This window comes from Chaetura pelagica, unplaced genomic scaffold (genome assembly GCF_000747805.2).
Source record: "Chaetura pelagica isolate M959 unplaced genomic scaffold, ChaPel_1.0 scaffold26, whole genome shotgun sequence".
NCBI lineage: Eukaryota > Metazoa > Chordata > Aves > Apodiformes > Apodidae > Chaetura > Chaetura pelagica.
In genome coordinates this window covers 63848-78800 of record NW_009953793.1, presented here as the reverse complement: position 1 = coordinate 78800, position 14953 = coordinate 63848, and the positions used below count along the sequence as shown (strand labels likewise).

Here is a 14953-nt window from a genome sequence, read left to right as displayed (position 1 = left end):
ATGTTGAACAACACTGGTCCCAGTACCGACCCCTGAGGGACCCCACTAGCCACACACCTCCAACCAGATTCTGCCCCATTGGCTACAACTCTCTGACTCCTTCCTTTCAACCAGTTCCTGATCCACCTCACTACCTGACCACCCAACCCACGCAGGACCCCCCACCCTGGCACTAGGGCTCCCCTCCCCAGAGCCCACCTCTCTCGCTGGCGTCGTCCACCAGGATGATCTCGGCCAGCAGGCGGTGGGGCGAGCGGTTGATGACGCTGTAGACGGTGCGGAGCAAAGTGCTCCAGGCCTCGTTGTGGAACACGATGACCACGCTGGTGTTGGGCAGCTCGTCGGGGTAGACCTTGGTCTTGCACCTGCCCCAGAAAACAGAGAGAGAGAGGGGAAAAAAAAACACAGGAGGAAAGAAGGGGTTAAGTCTTTAAGAAAACCTTAAAAAAGCTCCACCCGCGGGACGGGCTGGAAAAGGGGCTCTGAGTCTGTTGAGCAGGACACATTTCAAAGAGGTTACTGAGCTTCTCCAAGCTCCCCAAAGGGGAATTTCAAACCCTGTTTTCTTGCTGAGAAAACACAGCAGAGGATGCAGAGGAACATGCACCACTGTGTTCACAGCTCCCCTGGACTCCAAGAAATCCACACCCGGCATCTCCACATCCCAACACTGCCCACAGACCACTCTGAGATGCACACAGGGCACAGGCAGGTTAACATAAAGCATATCAAGCTGTTACAGCCAGGTCAAGCAAGTATTTTATTGTAAGAAATCCCACATTCTGTGGTTTGAAGTAAACAAGCAACTGAGACCTTCCCATCTTTGGCAGCTTCTCAAAAAGGAGAAAAAAATCCCTTATTTTCTAGAATGCTCTACATGCCCATTCAGTGGAAGGGCTTTTGGAAAATGTAGAAATTAAGGCAAATTGAGCAACAGACACCAAACCCTTCTGATTTGGTGGGAGCTATTTACTTCTTACAAAAAGACAACCCAAAATTCTGCATGTTTGCTCCAGACCTTGGACACATTTCAAAAATACAACCTCACCTACATCAGCTTGTCCACACAGGTCAAGCCACATCACCTGAACACACCTAATATGGATTATTAAAATCATCTGCAGTGGGTTTTTGGGGTTTTTTTTGCTATTTTCACTACTGTATGATTTTGTGGTCCAGGAAAGCCCTTCCAGAAGGAACAGGGGAGTGGGTAGGTATGTTCTTCAGCAGCACACCTACACACTAGGGAATTAAGCTGGGAGTAAAGTGAGAAGAAATTATGTACAGTTTTTAAGGGCATCTTCTTTTTAATACCACAAATCTGAAGCTTCCATTAAAATCTCTACATTGGGGAGTGAGTTATTCATTAGCATTTACATCCCCTATGTTCTCTGACTGACCCAGGCTCAGCACATCACTTTTGTCCCTCCTTCCTTGAACACTCAGCCAGCCCCAGTGCAGAAGTTTCTCAGGAGCAGCCTCCTCCTGACAGAAAACTTCTCTTCAAGGGCCAGGAGAACAGATGAATAAGGTCCCTGAAGAAAAGTCAGCCTGTCCACACAGTTTCTTTTTTAAACATCATCTACTATAACAAAACTCCTTTTAACCTTTTCTTCTGCCTCACTGACATTTAAGGAAAGAGAGATAAAACAACATTGTGACCACAGCTTTCAAAATGCAGGGTGAGGAGAGAATAGAGAAGAATATACAATATCCCTGGTTGCTGAGGCACAGGTGAAAGGTTCATGGTGTACCTATATACACAATGACAGACACCTATCTACACACATCTATGTGTAACATGTGTATTATAATACATATATATCTATATATATAGACACAAAAGTCACTGATAACTGGATCTGAGAGCAGAAAGTCTGATGCTAACAGTGACTCTCTCTTTATAAATCATATACACATCCCCCTCTCAGTCTTGAAATCCACCTGACAAGGAGCACTGAAGCTTGCTGGTAGTCACCCCACCTTCACAACTTCAGCAACCTAATTCATGATACATCCAACCATCAGTTACGATTTAGATTCAGACAAATAAGAGTCCTCTACTAATTATCATCCAGGACACCCTCTGCTTACCCAGGGGTGTCTGAAGGAGGGGGAGCCCAGCAGGGCAGGGTGTCCAAAGAAGGACATTCTGAATGTCTTTGTTTCCAAGGCAGAGATGAAGTTTTCCCCACTCACAGAATTGCCCTTGGAAGGTGCCTTGTGCCAGCCCTAGCATCTCAAAGTCAAGTATCAAAGAGTGACAAAGCAACAGGCTGTCACACAGAGCTCAGCAGTGGTTATTTCCCAGAGCTTAACCTCATACTGCAAAGCAGGTACAAGCTGGAATTTATTCTGCTTGTCCCATATTTTGCAACAGTCATTGTAGTTTAGCAAGGAGAGAGGCAGGAGACACAGAGCCTGAGACACAGCCTGGCAGGAGGGGGGACTGCTCTGCACGGGGAGGCTCCACCAACACACCTTTGGTCTCCAGCAGAAGCAGGAACATGGATTAGTTTGCACTAAACTCACTCCGAGCAACTTCCCCGAGCATCCGATTCGCTTTGGAGGTTATAGCAACCAAGATCAGTAATAACACAACCATGCAGTGGGTGTATAATCACTGCTCTGCTCTTTAAGTCATTCCTGTTGCTGTTCACAGGACGTGCAATGGGAAACGACCACCAGCCCTACAAGTGTGAGCAACCTGTGCCCTGCTCTCCCTCCTCGCTCCAGCCTGCACGTGCCCAGGCTCCCACCCCAGGACCCCTCTTGGCTCACTCTCCTCTCTCAGATGCCCCCTCCAAGCCCCACTCCTGGCCAGTTTTTCTGCACTGTCAGTCCCTCCACAACTGCAGGAACAAACCCATGGCTTTCCCCTGTGGATCAGCTCTTGTATCACCCCCTACATCCAAAAGTACCTTCCCGGGGACTGCCCCACGGGCTGAGCATCCAGGTGGAGCACAGCCCAGGAGAAGGGCAGCACCTCCAGGAGCTGGGCTCTGGAGTGCCTGTGTCCTCCTGGGGGATGCTCAGTATCCAGCCATTCCCACTCTGCAGGTGTCTCAACCCCAAACACCCACCCCATGCTCTGCTCACTGGGAAGTGTCTCTGAGTGCACGAAGGATAAAAACCTTCCACGTCCCTTTACTGAGATGACAACAGTGACTCATGCTGCATCTTCTTTCTCATTCAAAAATACACCAAGAGCTGGAGAAATGCTACAGAACTCATCTGATCCTCACCAGTATCAAAGAAAGGGGCTCCCCCTGTGCACCCCAACACTGTTCCCAATGTGCCCTGATTGTTCAACACACACGGACACCAGGAACGCTGCCCTAGGAACATCACTGCTGCTCACACTCAGCAGCTGCTGCTTTATGAATACACATGAAGGAAATACAGCTGTTTGAATGTGAGAAAAACACATTTTCCAAGGTCAGGAACATGGAAACAAAGCAAGACTCTATGTATTTACCATCCTTCCCAATGGCTGTGTGCAAATAACAGGAGCGTGAAGGGCTGAACTGGGATTTCACCCCTTCCAGAACTGTGCTGAACCTCCCAGGGAAGCAACCCAGGGCAAAAGATCACATATGAAAGCAAAGTATTTGGAGGGGGAAAAAAAAGAGAGAATGTAACTTTTACATGCAATTTATTATGTAGGGTTTTTTATATGATGTATTTGGGAACATGCAGAACCATGTTAAATGTTTGTAGTTTATATGACTTGAGGGATTTTCATGATTATTTAGTCATTACCTTTTATTGCTTTGCTTTAGTGAAAACAGAAAAGATTAACACTCACACAGAAAAGGCTGGTAAGGCAGATCCCTGGTCAGAATCCCCTGAGGGGATCCTGAATTCCAGGCACAGACTGAGGGACTGGGAACACTGCAAGCTGCAGTCTTTGATGCTAGGAAGTGGTGGGACAAGAACAGGGAGAATGCAACATTTCCCCATGTTAAATTAATAAACCCTTGACTTGCCAGGCACTGCATCTGTCTCTGCTTTTAATTCATATTTATGTTCTGGCTAATATTACAAGTGCAACAGTGGCAGCATATTTATTCAGGTATCTAAAATATATATTATATATGGATTCATATAAGCAGGTAGGTACCCATATTTAGTTATCTGTATGTATATGCACATAGGAAACCTGAACTCAGCTCTGTGGGTTAGCAAGGTCTCTTCCCTCACAGGTGGGTGTTTACCACTTACAGAATCACAGAAGGGTTGGAGGGCACCTTAAAGATCATCTCACACCAACCCCCTGCATGGTTAGGATAAGCAGTGCTCTGGAATACACTGTTGCAGTGCTAGATTGCCTGGAATCCAGATTTCCAGCAGCACAGAGTATCCATGACTGTGCAAACACATTAATATGTGCAGTGAGTAGGTAACACCTCAAAGAAACGTAAGCTCCTCTCTCCTCCTTTGCCTCAGTGACACATAATTTGTTTCTGCACTTCTTCTTCTTTTGCTTGAGTTCCCATCTCTTTCCACTCCAAATTCTTGCATTTTAAAATTAGTCCGGTTTAAAAACCTGCTGTGTCATATCACAGCCTGCTGCTGTGTTTCTCTCCAGCTACTGATGGCCTTGAACATTCCCTGCTGCCTCAGGAATTCCCCAGCAACCCCAAACCACCCCTGGGGCCGAGGCAGGGACCGTCCCCTCAGGCACATCCCTCACATCCATGAGCCACATCACAAGGTCAGAGCTGAGGACCTGGAAGTGGATCAAGGCATGAGAAAGCCCCTCTCCTAATTTCCCAGTGATGCACAGAAAACCCCAGACCAAAGAGCAGTGTAAGCAGAAGTGATGAACCGACCAGAGCACAGCGAGGGCTCTGCAAAGCCCCTGCTGAAAGGGACAGCACTGCAGGTGACAAACTGCAAGGGCATCAGAACTCATGAAGTGAACTAAATCAATCAATTCATCTTTTTACAGGTGTGGTTACCTCCCAGTGAACTGTAAACCTTGCTGTTGTTTTCATTTAGTGTCACATCCACACCCCACAGAATCCCAGACTGGTTTGGGTTGGAAGGGACCTTCAAGACCATCTAGATCCAACCCCCTCTGCATGGGCAGGGACACCTCCCACCAGCCCAGGCTGCTCCAAGCCCCATCCAACCTGCCCTTCAACACTTCCAAGAAAGGCAACCAGAATCCAAAGGCAACTAGAGCTGCTGAGGCCTCCTCCAGACCTGCCTGGAGCCAGGGCCTCTGGCCAGCACTTCTACAGACAGCAATATCTGGGGAGTCCTTCCACACCTCAAACCTCCCCATCAGAACTGTCAGTTGTGCCACTGCTCATTTTCAGTTTTGCTTTCTAGAAATCACACCCTGGGGTATAAGATAACTACCCCTAGTAAGCAATGACTTATTTCTCTTGCACTACAAGAATCCTGTTGCCTGGAACAATCTCCTCCTACCCAGTGTAGATAAAACCTGGAAGTTGGAGAAAATTCCAAAATTAAAGATACAGTGCTTAATTATGAATAGAAGAAAAGCCTGAGTGTTTGAGTTCCCTGCCAGAAGAGCATTAATTGAAGCTTGGTCTGTTGTGTCCTCGGTTGCCACAAGCCCAGGGCACCCCAGGAGCTGCAGAGCTGCTGACAGCTCCACCACAGCCATAACCCATGGTCCTGGCACCACCTTTACATATTATCAACCGAAATTCATGCAAGGAAAAGGCAAAGAGAAAATGATTGGACTGGAATGTAACTCACTCAGAGGAAAGCAGAGCTGTGCTGGAACTGCAGCTCCACTGCCTCACTGAATCCTACTGCACCAACGTCCTCCCAGGCTAACCAAGTTCTATGCCCAGCAGATGATGGATGTGAAAACATCTTAGGCAAATTGTTCTCTGCTGTTTCATCACAGACTATAAGAAGGTTTGCAGTTTGTGGGAGCCAGGACCCTTCACTCCCACCTGCAGATATTGCTGTTCATAAGGCCATGGGTACAGCCCTAAGTACCAACTGTTCCTTGGGGATTTTCAACCCCCAACCCATTTGAATATTTTAGAAGTTACTTCAGCAGCCATTTACTAATGGCCCAAAGTCCCTTGTGTGTTTGACAAAACCCATAATAATACAGCACCATGTTATTAACAGCAAAGAACATTGTGTAGAGGGGATTATTTCTTTTCCAGAGGACTCGACTAGAGACCCTTTTGTACTTTCTCCACCTTTTCCAGTGAGAATCAAAGCTCTGTAATGGGAATTACTGACCAGATCAGGCTTTCTGGGATGGTTTTTGTCCATTATTGTCATTCTATTTCCACTGCCATTTTTAAATTATATTACTGTGGAATCTTCTTGGAAATTCAACAAGCTCACCCCAAACTTCCCCTATTCATTTTGCATCCCCAGCTCTCTTATTCCCATTTGCAACACAGGATATAAGAAACAAAGAAAGCATTTGCACATGCTGCTGCCTTCACAGAGCTCCACAGCAGCAGAGTGGGACAGACACCCCAAAGCAGATTTTCCTGCTGTTGCAACCCCCCCAGGGCCAGTGCAGCAGAACAGGAGCCCACCTGGGTGGTGGCCAGAGCCTCTGCTGCAGGGCCAGGACTGCCTCAGGCAGATGCTTTTAACTGGACTTTGTTTCTGCTTGGAGTTAACAGGAGATGCCCTGTCATGCCAAAGCTCTCCTCATTCTTGCTGACCCAAGGATCTTCAGTGCTTTGCCTGCCTGTGCTTCCTGCAGAAGTGAGTCTGTCTTGCTGACCTGCTGGCAGAAGCATCACCCAACAGGCAGCAAGGCCAAGACAGAATTTGATTGCCTCACTGCCCATCCTCTTGAAAACAAACAAACAAAAAATCATAATAGCATGGTTAAATCATTAACCCCTCTCTGGAAGTGTTCAAGGCCATGGTGGATGGGGCTTGGAGCAATGTGGTCTAGTGGGAACTGTCCCTGCTCATAGCAGAGGGGTGGAACTAGATGAGCTTTAAGGTCCCTTCCAACCCAAACCAGTCTGGGATTCTGTGATTCACTGCTCAATGACTCCTGTTGTAGTAAAGAAACAGTGATTAGTTTGCTTCTTGCTGCTGAATATCATTTTGCAGGCTCCTCTCACTTTGCAGTTGAATCTGGAGACTCATTCCCACGTCCCCCTTCCAGGCACCTATAGAAGCTGAACTTTGCTCCCCACAACACTGGGTCAGGACAACAGCAGCCCTGGCAGTCACACCTGGGGCTGAGCCCTGACTTGCCAGGCCAAGGGGACATGGAGAAAGCAATTTTATGCCTGAACAGCCTTGCACCATTCCATTGGAATACTTTAAAACTGTGCACTAGCCATACATTTTTAAAAGACTAAGGAGAGTAAACCACTGCCATTTCATAGAATCATACAATGGTTAGTGTTGGAAGGGACTTTAAAGATCATCCAGTTCCAACCCCCTGCACGGGCACAGACACCTCCCACAGCCCAGGCTGCTCCAAGCCCCATCCAACCTGCCCTTCAACACCCCCAGGGATGGGGCAGCCACAGCTTCCCTGGGCAGCCTGGGCCAGGCTCTCCCCACCCTCACACTAAAGCATTTCCTCCTGATCTCTAACCTAAATCTCTCCTCTTTCAGCTTAAAACTGTTGCCCCTTGTCCTCTCAAGGGGTTGCACAGATCTACCTCTGCTGAGCATCCAGGTTTGCTTCCCTTCTTGCACACGGGTGCTTTGCTTGATGGTGTTTGAATAAAAAGCCTCCCCTTTGTACCCATGGCTGCTCCATCAGTACAGAAGGCTCCACTTGGCACACACACAGAGAATATTCTCACCTGTGCACTGCTTGCTCCTAGTCAAGACCACAAATAACCAACTGCCAGCCTGATAAAGTGATTTGGACAAGAGCATTTTTTTGCCATAAAGGGAAACTGAGAGGTCAACAATGAGAAAGACATTAAGAAGATGTCAAGCTAGAAAAGGATGGGCCATAAGCACAGCTGGTGCTCCATCTGCACCTCACCTGCCTCCACAGCACAAGTGATGAACAAAAACCTGGGAAGCTGTTGTGGTGAGAGCTGCCTTCAGAAACAGCAGCTCCCAAATGGTTAGAAAAGATATTCTAAGAGGAATTCCCCCAAATACACCAAGATGCTCCACAGCCAGGACACAACTTGGAAATGCCAATGTAGGGTTATCTGGAAGTGAGACCCAAACGAGCTCCTCTCCCTCCCTGAGCTCAGCCAGGCTGATGTGGATGCTCTCACCACAGGTCCTGACCCTGCTGGCAGGATGAGCAGGAACCATTACAACAGCATGGAAGGAGAATGGGCTCAAACCCCAACTTTTATAGGAGAAATAGCAGCAAAGGGGAAATTGCAACAAATTTAACTGCTCCTTTTGTTACAGGAAAGTGCATATGAAAGGTTAACAAAACCAGTTTAGAAGCAACCTGTTGACTCAGGGACATATTTTCCTCATTACTGGAGAATTTTTATTATTATTTTTTTTAATCTTAGCAGTCTTTAGCTAATTTATCCATTGGGAATTGGCTTTGATGTTACACAGATTACCTGGATGTACCTTCTCTCCCTACAGGCAGTAACCCTGGGTGATTCCCCCCCACCAAACAGCTGTCATTTCAAAGTAATATCTAGCCAAAACTAATTACTGATTACTCCCTGAGCTTTCCTGTTCATAGGTGGTTAATAGTTTCTCTCTGCATGACTGCATCTATCTTTAAAAATAAATTAGCTTTTAGTTATATGAAGCTGTAAGGAGATAAACCTGGCAACAAAGGAACTCTTATGTACTTTATCCACTATGACTTAGAGCTGGAAAAAGAACTAACACAATATTTCTGGTGCAAGGCAAATGGATTAGATGTGTCTATCATGAAATAAAACAATTTACCCTCCCTCATCAGGGCCAACTTGCATGAAGAACAAATTCTGGTCTTGTAAAAAAAAACCACAACAAAACACCTAATCAAAGCTTCCTGCCCTGTAACACAGAGTTCAGGGCACTAAAGGATTTCCACAGATGATTCACAAAAGGAAATTTTCACAGGCAGTGATTGCCATTTCCACACAGGCTTCTCCCAGAGTCTTTTCACACACACACACACACCCCGGGACTACTTGTCAAGGGTTTTGCTTTGAAAAGCCAACACAAAACTGTGGCACTGAGCTTAAGCCATGATTACTGTTTAGAGGATCACGGTGTGAGCTTGTTTCTGATCAGAACCACATGCTCCAAGCTCACACACACAAGCACCAGGCAGCAGCTCCCTCCAGCCTGGGTTTCAGGAAGAAAATCCAATTATAATGGTTTGGCAATTTGTAGAACAGCACTTAGCACCTCACTCACACAGAAGAGATTGAAGATGGATTTCTTCCCTTGCCAGAGAAAATACTCAGAAATAAAACTAAACATTTCTACGTTGAATTCAATTGGGTTTAAGGTTTAACAAATAGCTGCTCCAAATTAGACCTGACACTGCTCAAGCTGGCCATTACCAGCAGGACTCAGGCAATAGAGGGACGTTCTCTGGTGGACACCAGCAGGGGGATGGGAAGCAAGTCAGATGTTTGTGTGGCAGGCACAGTCATTAGCTGGAATTGCTGCATCCACACAGGAGCAGAGGCAGGAGGGGACTCAGCCACCCTGCTTCCTTACAGCACTCAGGTGGATCTGGTGGTGTCCTGATGGGAAAACTGGCTCCTGCAGAGGCCAGAGCAGGCTCTCGTGGGCCTTGTGGTGGGCAGGACATCCCAGCAGGTCTGTGCACAAACACCCCTGTTTGGGAGAAGGACAAGAGAAGAGGCAGCTGTCTCATTTCCCTAAACTCTACAGGGAATTTCTCATTAGCCAGCAACCAACCAACCCAGCCTTGTCTCCCTGCCACTCTCACCAGGACACTTTTTATTTTTTTTTAGAAATATAACAATTTTACTTAGGAAAAAAATCTCCCTCACCTCACAAACACAAGTACTGTGGTTGCAATCTAAATCCAGAATCAGCTCACAGCCATCAAACATTTCCTCAGCAACAAAACATCATTAAAAGTTTCAGGAGCTCTCTTGTGTGCTCATGTAAAAAAAACCAACCCTAAGATTCTGTCAGATTTTCTTCCTCCTTAAATACATGTTTCTTATTCAGACTCTGCTGCCATTTATAGCCCCTCCACGCTGCACAGCACCACCTGGATCACTTGGAGGCACCTCAGCAGCAATGACCCCAAACCATGAGAGCCCAGGCTCCATCTGCAGTGGTGGAGGCAGCCAAAGCATCTTGGGTCCTTACTCTGAGTCTCCAGACTGTGGATTGACTCCCAGATGGACACACAAGCCACTGTGCAAACAGCAGCAGCCTTGGCAAAGCAGAACCTTGTACACCCACGTTAAGAGGATGGGGTAACATTCCCCACATGCATAAAAAGTGCAGTGAGGATTGAAGAGGGAAAGGAAGGAGGAAGGCCAGAGCAGGAACAGAAGGAATGGATTCATTTTAGATACATACAATACATATAAAATATATATGTCATACAAATTTATAACATATATCAAACACTTGACTATACAAATATAATACCCACAACAATGACAAAGCCACCATGTCAGGGTATGACTTCACAGAATCCCAGCACCCCAGCCTGGTTTGGGTTGGAAGACTTCCCTCTCCCTGCCCTCTTCCCAGTGACTTTCCCCATAAACGTACTGGAGCAAAACTGAAGAATTAATTTCTAGAATGAGAAGTCACCACAAGGCTCTTCTTTTTCTGGGGCTGTTGATTATCATTTTTCTTACATCTATTTGTAGACATGGATTTGCTATGTGGAGATACCAGTACAATGCACAAGCCCAGTAAAAATGAAGAGGCAGTGGGGAATGGCACCAGGAGATGACACTTTGTATTTAGGGCTAAAGCACAGCTGGAAATCATAAAACCTTATAAATATGGGGCAAAGGGGTGAGCTGGAGTATTATTTCCATTGAAGGCATGGGGAGGGAAGCTGGACACAGCATGTCCTGCCCTGAGCTGGCCCTGACCCTGCTGGGAGCAGGATGAGGACATCACTGAGAACAGGGCACTTGGCTGCTCAGCTAGCAGCTCAACATGGAACCTGCCTAAGTCTGAATGAAGGTCTCTGCATCAGGCAGGGCCACCTCGTGCAAACCAGGGCTGAGGTGCCCAGGGCTGGTGCCAGTCCCTGAGACCCCCTGCAGCCCCTGAGATGCCCCCCCCAACCCGACAGCTCACAGATCCTCTGAGATGCTTGCACGGGCAGCCAGGACCCAGACTGAGACTTGGAGACGTGGCAAACGTCCAGAGAAAGGCCAAATGCCACTTAGGCACAGCAAAATGTTGGCATGTGATAGATAAAAGAGGGAGGTCAGGCAGTGCCAGGAGTTAATGAGTCCTCTACAAATGCCCTTCCCTCCTTAATCACCAGCACCATGACAGGAGTGGAGAGCAGCCTGGCTGCTGCCCAGAGCCCCATCTGCAGACACCTCACTCAGTGTGATCACAGGAACAGAGTCATTCTGGTTGGAAAAGACCTTTATAAGACCACTGAGTCCCACCACCATCCCAGCCCTGCCAAGTCCAGTGCTAAACCATGTCCCTCAGGGCCACATCTATACAGCTCTTCAACACCTCCAGGGATGGGGATTCAACCACCTCCCTGGGCAGCCCTTCTCAGTGTTTAACAACCCTTGCAGTGAAGAAGTTTCTTCTAACGCCCAACCTAAACCTCCATGGAGCAACTTGAGCCCACGATGCAGAGCTCCCCAGGGCTGATCCCTTATCCCGACCATCTTCCTGCAAAGTTTGGTCTCTCTGGCCTCAAGTCTTCTCCTGCATTTACTGCAGCTGCTTCCCAAACAACCCACTGATCCAACACGTTCCAGCCGCGACAACCCTGGTCCGTTCACCCGCTCCTCACGACTCACAGCACAGCACTGCCCACAGACACCCCTGGAGTGGGTTTCCCACCAGACACCACGTCTAGCAAGCACATATTTCTCTTCTATTCATCTCACCTTGCCACACAAAGCCTCCCAGCTCCCACAGGAAAAACTGGCATTTATAATGGGAAAGGCAGAGTAGGTTGGACACCCAGAGCAAAGCGGGAGCCTCTGTCCCCCATGTCAATAAAAAGCTGTCTTCCTGTCATAAGCTAAACATATTAACCATAAAATTGTATTCTTCTCCAATAGCAAAGCATTATGAATTGGCTTTCAGAGCAATTTAATGCTCCCTAAAGACAGGGTATGTACAGAAAGCATCTGTCTGAAGAGGAAAATGAGAAAATGATTTTTATTCTAAATCCCCTAATACTTTGTCCTTTCAACAAAGAACACAGAACTTCTTTGGATCAAAGTAATGCACTTAAGACAGATTTCTCTCAGTAGTAGGTGGCCCATCTCCCTTAGACTGAGCAGAACTATTCATTTATAGAGGATCTTGGGCACAATTCCTTCCCCAAAGGGCTGTCAGGGCCTGGCCCAGGCTGCCCAGGGCAGGGGGGGAGTCCCCATCCCTGGAGGGGTTCCCAAGCCCTGGAGATGTGGTGCTGTTGGTGAAGTTGTGCTTCTACCTCCAGTTTTTTGGCAGGCATTTACAAAGAAACTCCAGAGAGCAAAGTATTTCTTTTGTTTTAAATGGGAAGCTGAAGAATTTCGTTTCCAAGCACAATAAGCAGGATCTCAGCTGAGTGACAATTCAGTTTAAACAGCAGAAGTGATGGGACACATTAGAAGACCTGACCACTTGGTTTCCATTTAGCTCTGCCTGCATGTCTCTGAAACTGTCACTTGTTGTAAACTGCAGCACCCACAGATCAGACTATTTATGTGAGTGGAGGAGAACAGGGAAAAAAAAATGAATTGGAAAAACATAAAATTCAATCAACACCAGGTTTCTGTGACAAATTAAGTGGGGGGAAAAAAAAGGTGCCCATCCCTAAAAATTGGCTTCCAAAAGTAGGGAAGCTTGGCAATCCCCCATTGGGCAATCCCATTCCAGTCTTGGGAAAATCCCCCTCTGTGCAAAAGTTCTGAGTTCAACAAAATGGGCTCAACAGCCCCTCCAGCAGCCAGCCCTGACACTGCTCCTGGGAGCCAGGCAGAAATCCTCCCTGCTGAAAACTATTTATACAGCAGACCTAGAATCAATTTTTTAAGTATCATCACTTGCTCCAGGATCTTTAGGTAGCAAAAGGAACCCCCACCTAAATAGGGATAAACTGGCACATTTGTACTTTCACACCAAATCCACGTGTAAACATGAGCCCACTGCTGTGGCTGGAAAAATGAATCCTTAAAATTCCATTTAAAATAACTCAGTGGACTTGATGAAATACTCCCCCAAGCTACTCCACAGTCTCAAACTCACCACACAGACTTCAGATTTCACTCAAAAATGACGATTATAAGTCACTAGACTTAAAAAACCCCCAAACCTCCAAGAAACCCCAACCACAGATCACCCTTCAGTTTTGGTACTGCTGCAAAACATTGTGAAAATTGCTCTATCAAATTCTGATTATTCCAGAAATATCTAGGGATCAAACTAAAAGAAACCTAAACCCTGTGTGTAGGTTTTGGTATCGGCTGCATCTTCTGTTTAATGATGTTAAAGTGTCAATTAATATAATAATAAAGATAAAACCAAGTGCTATAGGGGTTCTACAGGACAGCTGGGGGGGGGCACTTTGTTCCAGGGTGTGTAGTGATAGAATGAGGGGGAAGGGTTTTAAGCTGGGAGAGATTTAGGTTAGACATCAGGAAGAACTTCTGTGCTGTGAGGGTGGTGAGAGCCTGGCCCAGGCTGCCCAGGGAAGCTGTGGCTGCCCCATCCCTGGCAGTGTTGAAGGGCAGGTTGGATGGGGCTTGGAGCAGCCTGGGCTGGTGGGAGGTGTCCCTGCCCATGCAGGGGGTTGGAACTGGGTGATCTTTAAGGTCCCTTCCAACTCAAACCAGTCTGGGATTACCTATGAAATGCTGGCTGCATAATTATGAACATTTATAAAACTGATATTGATATTCTCATCACTTAAAAACCTTCCAGTTCTCCTGGAAATGCAAATGAATTCATTCCTGCACTCTGGTGCCACAGCTCCCCAGGTGGCAGCAGGACACTCACCCATCTAACCTCACGTCGGGCAGGCTCCGGTTAAGGGCAATCAAGTCACTGGCCATCAGGTTGAACTGGTTGATTTTGAAGAGCTCTTTCATCTTCTCCTGCTCATCCTTTGGAATGAGCACAGCCTTCCCCATCTCTCCAGGCCCTTCTTGGTTTCGGGAAATAACAGCTGGAAATGAAGAGCAAGAGCCAAGTTTTAGTTGGGGGGCGGGGGGCAGAAGAGTTTTTTTAACATTTCTTGTTGAACTCCCAAAATTGCAGAGTTAACAAAGTAACCACACAGCACAACCTGCTCTCTGCTCCACTGTGAGGTTTTCCCTCCACCTGGATCTGAGTTTATATTGACATCCTCTTTAAGATTATTGGAATCCCCAGATTTGCTCACTTGCAGCTTCTGGAATTCTGTTGGAATTTCAAGTCCAACAAACGACCATTCCCAGGAGATGCACCCCAGGATTACAGAGCACAGCACCAGATCCTCTGGGAGATTCTGCAGACAGACAAGGCCTGGAAAACACTTCCATAGCTCTGCACAATATTTGAGGAACTAATTCCAACCAATTTCTTTTATTTAGCTCTAACTACCAGGCACGTGAGAGCATAATCCCATAGATGCTAATTTATGCAAATAAATCATGTCGTCTTCAGTGACAAAACCACCCCAAACCACACTGTCCTGAGAAAAAGAGCCCCCCAACCCTGGCAGGGGTTTTTTTACATATTATTAGACACCAGTTCTAAGAAACATTTATACAGTCAATGTGGGATTTTAAGGAAACTTACAGCATCGTCTCATGCAAGCAGACCAGAATAAAGACAGGCTGCCTTTTTAGAAGGGAGCACATGA

The 14953-nt window shown here is 46.9% G+C and overlaps 1 protein-coding gene across 1 annotated transcript in view; it reads right to left on the bottom strand.

The window, feature by feature from the left end:
• The window catches only part of GALNT13 (polypeptide N-acetylgalactosaminyltransferase 13), a 71224-nt gene extending 56998 nt beyond the window's left edge, over positions 1 to 14226 (bottom strand). The window contains exons 1-2 of the mRNA XM_010001066.1: positions 14107 to 14226; positions 199 to 365 (exon numbers count right to left, since the gene is read on the bottom strand). Coding sequence (XP_009999368.1) covers positions 199 to 365; positions 14107 to 14198 — 259 coding nt within the window. The 5' untranslated portion in view covers positions 14199 to 14226. The remainder of the gene's footprint in view (positions 1 to 198; positions 366 to 14106) is intronic.
• Between the last annotated feature and the right edge of the window lie 727 nt (positions 14227 to 14953).